Source organism: Aptenodytes patagonicus, chromosome 2 (assembly GCF_965638725.1).
Source record: "Aptenodytes patagonicus chromosome 2, bAptPat1.pri.cur, whole genome shotgun sequence".
Taxonomy (NCBI): domain Eukaryota; kingdom Metazoa; phylum Chordata; class Aves; order Sphenisciformes; family Spheniscidae; genus Aptenodytes; species Aptenodytes patagonicus.
The window spans coordinates 170,426,850-170,435,723 of NC_134950.1; the positions used below are offsets into that span (position 1 = coordinate 170,426,850).

At 43.2% G+C, this 8,874-nt stretch overlaps 1 protein-coding gene across 1 annotated transcript in view; it reads left to right on the forward strand.

The window, feature by feature from the left end:
- Positions 1 to 3,985, forward strand: part of TMIE (transmembrane inner ear) — a 41,325-nt gene extending 37,340 nt beyond the window's left edge. The window contains exon 5 of the mRNA XM_076332127.1: positions 3,627 to 3,985. Within this exon, the coding sequence (XP_076188242.1) occupies positions 3,627 to 3,985 (359 nt within the window). The remainder of the gene's footprint in view (positions 1 to 3,626) is intronic.
- The last annotated feature ends 4,889 nt before the right edge of the window (positions 3,986 to 8,874 follow it).

An 8,874-nucleotide genomic window follows, 5' to 3' on the forward strand; every position in this document is an offset into this window, starting at 1 on the left:
TTAACAGTAGGAACTTGCACATACCTCAGTATTTCAGAGGTCTTCAGACATCTGACTGTGCCTGTACTACTATATATACTGAGGATGGCCAGACCACTCTCTGGAGCTGAACCCAATTGGCATGAATAAGCCCTTGTCCCTACAGTTAAATTCTCTTAACCTACTTTAAAGTCAAAGGTCATCCAAAAGTCTAGTTAATGCACTCTTACAAGTATGAGCAATCGCACATGGATGTGCTTAGTATTGTATCCTTCGATTTCCTGTCCAAAAGACCAAATTCTAACTCTGTAAGGACCAGCTATCAGTAGATCCCAGAGGGTGTGAAGGATCATGCCTGTAGATAGCAGAAAGCCAAATTCACTCATTTGCTGCTGCATCCTCTTCCTGCCTAGCTGTTACTTCTGGAAAACCAATAAATTAAGGATGAGAATATCCAGAAGAGACAGAAAGGGTATTTGGGCAGCAGAATGGCCGCTTCACCCCAGAACGCTAATAAATTGTGATCTCCTGTGAGCAGCCTTTACATCCCACAAACATGTACATGTACTCCATCCAAAGACTGGCTATTTTGGTGTAGATTTAATCAGACCATGGTAAATTATTGCAGCATGAACTCCTGAATAAATTACCACAAGAAAGCAATTTATGGGAAGTCAGCTGCACCATAAAAACTACCTAAAATTTATCCAGTTAAATGTGTCAGTTGAATAGTTGACCACGCTTTGACCTTTTGAGAATCCCAGAATTATGGTCCTGGGACTGTGCAGGAGGAGGTCTGGATCCACCACAGGAGGCTGGTGGATAACATATTGCTGAGTGGCTGCTGATGTCTGGTAATGGCTCGTGAATACATGTGCTCTGAAGCTCCTAGTCCTCTGGGGTCGGATATAAATCTGCCCAAGTTGCCCTGAAGGAACTGGTACTGGGGTGGGAGTCATCTAACCACAAGTACGTTACCCACGTCTATAGAGAAGTCTGCATCAGCACTAGTTGTCTCAACTTTATCCCATTATCCACGGTGGAAAATAAAAAGGACGTGATTCCTGTCATGGTAGGGGAGGTGCTAAAGTGGAAGAGGTAAACTGTGCCTTAAAAATACCTGTATGTCTCCAATCTTGGGGACCCAAAAGGACTGACTCAGCTGTCAGTGCCTGAAGTGTTAGATGCAAAAGCTATGTGTGATCAAAGCCGCTGGTTTGCCCTCCTTAGAGATTAGTGTGCATCCTGTCCCCAAAAAAGTTTCACTACATGATTTAGGCATTGCAATGGAAAGTATGCAAACCTTCGGGCTTCATCTCTGTGCTGCTATTTTCATCTGTACAGAGCGTGATGCTCTGCCATGTCGCCCTACTGACATTTGGCAACTCACCTTGATTTATGCACTCATGAAATATAATGTATGTGTCAACTATTTATATACCTATACTGTGACAACCCCTGGTAGACCCAGTCAAGGCCAGGGAGATGACTTGAGTGATTTTAATTACTGAGTGGCCATTAAATGCTTTAAAGATTTCTGTAAGTGTCAAATGCTGTTAATCATGAATATATTACAATGCTTAAATACTCTCATTTCTTGGCATTATTTTACCCTACTTCACATTTACTATGATGGAATATTCTAACTGCCAAATGGCCCTCCATGCACTTTTTTGAGTGTCGTATATGGCAAGTCCTTTTACTGGACATAAATAAAATGTACTTTAGGGTTCAGTGTATAAAATGTTATATACAAATTGATTCATTTGTGCTCTGTTTCCCAGTCTGTGGGATAAGTACAAGAAGGACTTGGCCTTTGCTTTAGGTGGAGAGGTACAGTCTGGGTCCATTGCCTGGGAGATCTTCAAGTATTCTGGTCTGAGGCTGCTCCAGCTGACATTTTTGGGAGTTCACCTGGTTCCTACCATATTTTTCCAGGAAGCAGACAATGTGGGGTTTAGGGTTTTTTTTATTCTTCCCTCTCCTTTTTTTTTATATGAAATGTCAGGATTTCCCCTGTGGTTGTAAGAAAGAGTCTGTATTGTTCTACTCCCATTGGTATGTACAAATGAATTGCCGGTTCCCAAGGTCAAAGGATGATATTTCATTTTAGTGTGCACACTGAAGCAATATTTTCGGTAAACGCAACAGATTCAGGTTTGGTTCGCACCTGTAATACATTGCTGCAATTTGAAAGTGACACTACAGACATCCATAGCAATGGGAGACCTGGGGCTACTTAGACAGATTGGAGCCCAATGGTAAGGGTTGAGACATCTCACCAAAGGCCCGTACCAAATTACCTCCTAAGCCAGTTCACTGTCATCCTTCCTTAGCCTGTGACAAACGTGAAATAATTTGACTTAGCCTAGGTGCCAGCTGAAGAAAGCTAAACGGTGACTGATCATCCTCCGTTTGCTGAGGTCACTCCCAGGACATTGCTACATCTTGGCTGATTTTAATTATTAAGTTGTGTTAACATGGTTATCTATTTACATTTCTGAGTCCTATATTGGGGATTTTCAGAGAAGGAGGTCATGGGAAACTTAACACATTTTCACTTGTTTTTGCAAAACTTTATACTCTGCTGGTCTTGAGCAAAGGAAAAACTTTCCATAAGAAATATATGAAATATGATCTGTGTTTAAGTGTCAAGTTGCAGCTTGAGATGAGAGTTCAGTGCATCAAGGTCTGAGGTCAGAAATACTTTTGAGAAAATGAACCACTTATAGTAGAAGAAAAATAAGAAAGATGAGGAAAAGTTTTCTTCTACCAAATCCTTTGTCAGAATAATTAAAGTCTGCAGAGCCAGTGTAATACTTACGAGTCTTCTCACCTGAAATGTGGGCACTCAATCCAAGATATTCCTAAGTAAAAATATTTCATAAGTAAAGATATTATAAGTTTCCTGTAACTAATATGGTTTGTGTGTTAAAACAGACCAAAGCTCTGTACCAAAACAGAGCTTACTATGCACTAGAGTTAATTGCTATATGCCCATGGTATGTTGCTGCCATTATTTACAGTGGTACAGGTAGGAAGCCGGTTCCACGGTGACTGGATGTGGACAGGACATAAGCTAAGCCTAATGTGTAGGCCTGTGCTGGGCAAGCCATCTTCTGCTTGTCTGTTTCTGAGAGCAAAGATCCCCAGCAGAATCCCTACTGTCCACTCTCAGCTGCAGGAGACATACCCCGTACAGGAAAACAAAGAATTAGAAAAGCCAACCAACCACAAACCCAAACCCAAGCCAGGTCTGTACTGAACTGCATGGGAGATGTTTCTGTTCCTTCTTGTGGAAGGAGATGACTCCACACTGAATGTCATTGTTGGGAAATGCTTATGGCCCGTCCTTATAATGTTCATGGATCAGTTCCTACCAACAGGAGCCATTTCCTCTAATACATCCACAACTCAGCTCTTGAAATTACCAGTTCTGCTTTATCCCATTTGTCTATCTTCTCAAAACAAAGACGTGAAAAGCTGGTAGTCAGTGAGGAAAGCAGCTGTACGGACAAAGCCCCAGTAGAAGTATTTTCCCTTTGTCCAGGATTTGCCAGCGGGGAGCAGGAGTTTTGCCCTCTCCCTGGCTAGTGTCAACCCAAGTTAACTGCTTTCCTGTTTTCTTTTTCCATCCTTGCATACAGCTCAGGCTGCAGAAGAAAAAAAAGAAGTTCCCACTGTATCTGGAGAAGTGGACAAGGCTCAGGGTAAGAAAGATGGATCCAAAGGGTCCAAGAAGAAGGATGGTGAAAAGGACCAGAAAGAAGGATCCAAGAAAGAAGGGAAGGATGGGGCCAAAAAGAAAGAAGGAGAAAAGGGAGAAAAGGGAGAAAAGGGAGAAAAGGGGGGAAAGGGGGGAAAGGGGGAAAAGGACACTACTGACAAGAAGCAAGATGGTGGGAAGAAAGGTGAAAAAGAAGGCGAAGCGGTAAAATCAGGAGGAAGCACCAAAACTAATGGCAAGGCTGGTGGGAATGCCAAAGCCCCGGCAAAGAAGAAGTGACCTTGCTAAAAGACAGTGCTGGCAGCCTTTCAGGGAGGACACTGTCAAATTCCTGTGAGTAGAGCACTGGGAGCAGATAGGACATGCTGTCGCCACATACACAGGCTGTTGAGTGCCACTGGACGTATGGATTTATTACCTTTTGAAGACCGAGTCACTGTTCTTTTGTCCACCAAAGGAAAACCTGGCCATTTGGCTAGACAGTATCTTGTAAATAAAATGCACTGTGCAGAGCTGCATGATAACAATAGCTGGAACCAAACTGCAACCTGGAGTGAGAATCAGGACTCTGGATAAGCATGGAAATGCAGAGATGAAGATCTAAACTCATGGGAGAAAATGATTTGTTTAAAATTTGTTCTTCTTGAGGACCTTAAGGAGTTTGATACGTATTTACTAGCACTCATCTCCTCCTCAATAGGATTTGCATGTGGGTAATTTTAGGGATTAAGTAAATTCTGGATGCTAAAACCCAAAGAATGGAGTTTTCTAACTCATAGGTCATGTGGTTTCTGAGAAGTGGCTTGGACACATGGGAGAAAGCTTTCCTTCCTTCCCAGATGCCTCTTTCTCTGGACTGCTGAAGGAAATACAAAGAACTGCATATCTCCCCGAAGATTTATCCACCTTTTCCTCTTTTCTGATGAAAGACATATAAATCAAGCTGTAGGAGGATGTGCACAGAATAAAAACAGCAAGCTGCATCTGCGCTGCTGTAGGCAGTAGCGGTCCTCAGCTCATCATCCCTTCAGGAAAGGCAGCAGATGACAAGAGCCCACTGGGACGAAGGGGATGTGAAGATGCTCAGCATGTTGCAGCAGAAACTCAGGGTCTCAGGGGAGCAGGGCTGAATGCATTCATGTCTTTGCTCTCTCCTTGAGCAGTTTTGAAACCAGGGATTTTGCTACACTTTTATGTGGCTGCTATTTCTCTCACCTCCTGGAAAATTTTGAAGACTAGTTTCATCAGGGGCAGCTTTTCTTCTAGTGTGTTTTGGAAATATCTCAGCAATTTATGCCTTAAGATTAACAGCCATGGGGTATTTAGCTAAAAAGCTAATGGGGGATAGTTTGCAAGCTATTGTGATGACTAAAGCTCTACCTGCTGTCTCTGCTGCATACACCATCTCTGAGTATATACACTAGCATGGCTTTGTCTGCTCCATGGGGCAAGGAGGAAGTTATGTCCAGTAGTTTATTCAGCTCAGGCCCCATGAGTTAGATTTATATTAATCCAGCTGCTTTCTATTCACCCCGCGGTTTCAACACAGACAGAGCGCTGATCTACCGCTGCAAAGACATTTCTCATTTGTCCCACCTTTCCTTTCCCCTCTCTCCTCTCCTACCCAACCCAGCCTGGTAGAAAATGAACCCAGCAAAATGAAGAGCATGTTCTGCTGTGTTAATGAGGTCAGTCAGCTCATAAAAGGCCCCCAAAGCACCAGAACTACTGAAGGGGTGGCGTAAGACTTGACAGCAAGGATGGGAAAGATGTTCACAACCACAGAAATATTTACTAAGAGCATGAACAGTGGCAGTTCACTGCCTCCAGGTATGATCTGCCATGCTAGAGGAGTACAGGGAGAAGTCGGGGTCAGAAATTCTGCCCGTATATGCAGACAAGTGGTTGGAGCCCTAAATCTCCATCCACTGCAATGATACCCAACGATGAGTGTGAATGTGTATGTTATAGACATCTATGTTTAAGTCTGAATCTCAGTCCCACCCCTAATTTTTCAAAGCCTGAAGATGAGTGGGGATTGCAGCTTCCAGGCAGGAGCAGAGGACCTGTTTTCAATTCCTTCCTCAGCCTGAGATGTCTCAGATGTCCAGGTTTGTGGCTCAGGACAACTACTGGGCCTTATGTAAGACCAGGAAAAGGACTTTTATCCCCTTTTTCAGCTGGAACAAAAGGGAATACAAGAGTCATACAGCCAGCTGGGGAGGAGGCAACCCTGCAGGAGCACAGGTCTGTAATCCAGTCGGTGTGTGTATGTGTATGTTTATGTGTAACACCTGAGGAGGTGTCAGTTCATATTAACACACCTTCACTCGGGGAGCTGCAGAGACGCCTAGTGCCAGAGTTAATGAAAGCACATTGATTCCAACACACAGAAACATGACGGGTGCCAATCATTATATTTCAGTCACCTGCTTTCTTCTGTTCTCTCCCTGTTTAATTGATTTCTTTCATAAGGAGTCACAAAGAAAGGAAAAAAAGATTTTTAAAATTGCATTCAGGCCATGCTGTTTGCCTGTGTGCACAGATGTCACTCCCTGAGAACCGCACAAGGTTGCACGAGCTCACTGTGTATTTTGGGGGGGACTGAGCGGATGCTTACGTCTTATAAACTTCAGTTCACAGGTAAAGCAGCTGTAGGATGGGATCCAGCTGTGATTTGGGCAGAAAGGACTGCTTCCTTGTCCTGCAGCTGGAAATATGGTGTGGTGCTGTTAATCCTGCTGTTAAAGCTCCTTATGAAGTACAGAATGAGGATGCTGACTCAGTCTGTACATATTTGGTGAGAGGGAAGAGGAGCAGATCTATTCCTGATCCAAAAGCTTCAACAAAGAAAATCTACCCCTTCACTTTGTCATTAAGCTCATTATCTCAGAGTAAAATAGCACTTTCCTTAACCCCCTCCTCCCCAATACAACCACCGTCTCTTTCACACAAAAAAAAAACCCCAAAAAAAAAGAAAGAAGAAAAAAACCTCCTGCATCTGGGACTGCTGGAACCTTTGCAATTCATCTTAATTAATTTTGGCCAAGATCAGACAGAAAATACATTAAAACTCTTACATATTGGATCGCACTAGTTTGTGGTCATGTCTTACTGAAAAAGAGATGCTGCGTTAATTAAAAAAAAAAAAATGTTTCTCCTCTGAGAAGGACCAGCCCTGGGTCACCTGAAGGGAGGTATCGACTTGTTTCTAAGTTGTCAGAGTGACAGCATATGGGGGGAATGAAGGGAATACTTTACCGGGGGTTGCTGACTGTCAGGGAAACATCTTGCCTAACAAAACTTATCATAATATCTGAAGTGGGCATGGAGGGAAGTAAATTTACAGGCACGGTCCAAAACTGGTGTGTGTTTTCCCCTAGCTTTATTACGGTGGTCAGGTGGAATCTGAAAGCCAGATCTTGGTGGGTGTAAAATAGCACTGCTGGAATGGAGCACACTGACCAACGGCAGCTTGGGAGCTGCTTTTTACACCACCAGATGGAGAAATTGCATTGGAAAAATTACATCCACAGCTGCTAAAGCTTTGCAAAATGAATCATTAATGACAAGATTGGAGATACGCTGATTTCTCTGAAAACATAAGTGAGACGACAAATCCCAGAGGCCAAAAGCAGGATTTAAGACTCAAGGCTCAGACATCCAAGTAGTAATGACAGTAGCTCTGCTTTCATTAGATTAGCTTGATGGTGTGTGCATGGCAAGGGTGGTATGGAGAAAACAAACCAAGATACTAGAGAGCCGGGACAAGGAAGGACTTGCATCATCTCCTGCTCAACATATTCCATAGCTTTCCACTAGAGGGGACCTTGTTCTTCCTCTGTAATATATGGAGACAGTTTTAAAAGTAGTCTGTCCTGGATATATTTTGTCTTATTTGTGGTGTTAAATCAAGCCTGGCATTGGTAACATCTCTTCTTCGGTCCAAAGAAGACTTTCATGGCATTGGTTTATCTACCCGAGCCATCGTATCTTCTTCCAGTATTGTTCTTCCACTGGTTAATAGAGGTAAGAGTTCAGCTGACAGTAGCTTAATACCCCAAGGACATCACTGATGTAAGAGACATCAAGAAAATAGTCATTGGCTTTGGTGGATAAAACTTAAGTCAGCCTAGCTAGGTGTCCCCAAGGGGTTGTGGTGAGGATCATAAGTCTGGGTGAGCAGGTCAATAGGAGGAGACAGGAAGCTGAAGTTTTTCAATTTAATTCCTGGTTCATTTGGGAAAGATGCCCATGAAAGCTGTCCGCATTATTTCCCTCCCACTCCCTTTTCCTTGTTGGTTGTGCTTTTAGTATTAATGAAAAGCAGTGAACAACTAAGCATAAGTTCTGTGCTGATCTGCCAGGAGATACTACACACAAGGTGCATCTATTGCTAGGAAATTTCATGATACTTTTTCACCACTAAATTGCAGCTTTCTCCAAAGGATGAAATCCTCTGGAGTAATTACAGCTACCCCAGAGGCTCTCAAGGAAAAAGACGGTCTTTTTTTTCCTCTTTTTGTGTACGGCCTTACACATTGGCAGCACACATTCTATCTGAATAAGAACTGCTGCTTCTTACTGATTTCATAATACAGATCTAAACATTAGAAGTATCTTGGATCTACCTTCTGAAAGGCACTCTCCGTGCCCAGCTCCCTTTTGAGATGTAGCAAGGAAGAAATCTGGCTCACCTGTGCTGCCCTGGTCACCTGGTTAGACCCATGGAGAACAAATAAGGTCTTCACTGGGACTGGGAGATTCCCCCTTCCACCAGGTGACGTGTGGAGTCCCAAACCTGAGGTAGAGCTATTAAAACCATGGGGTTTTTTCCTTCCAGTGGCCAAAAAAGAAAAGGATCAACCCCAAAATATTTCCAGGACTGGAGATGGAGCTTTTCATCTGTAGGTCAGGTTGGTCTTTATGTTACTGACATGGATGGCCATTCTCAAAGAGATAGGGTTTTGTAGGCTTAAAGAAAAGGGTCTTTTTCAGAAATAAAGAGCTGCAAAAGTTCTCCTTTCTCTCTTTTTCTTTTCTTCTTTTTTTTTGGAGGGGGGTGGGGGGAGAAACTGGGGTCCTTTGAGCATGTTCCTGCAAATGCACCAGCCAGCTAAACACCCTCATGAAACATAACTCCAAAACACTTAAGGTGTCTAAGAGAT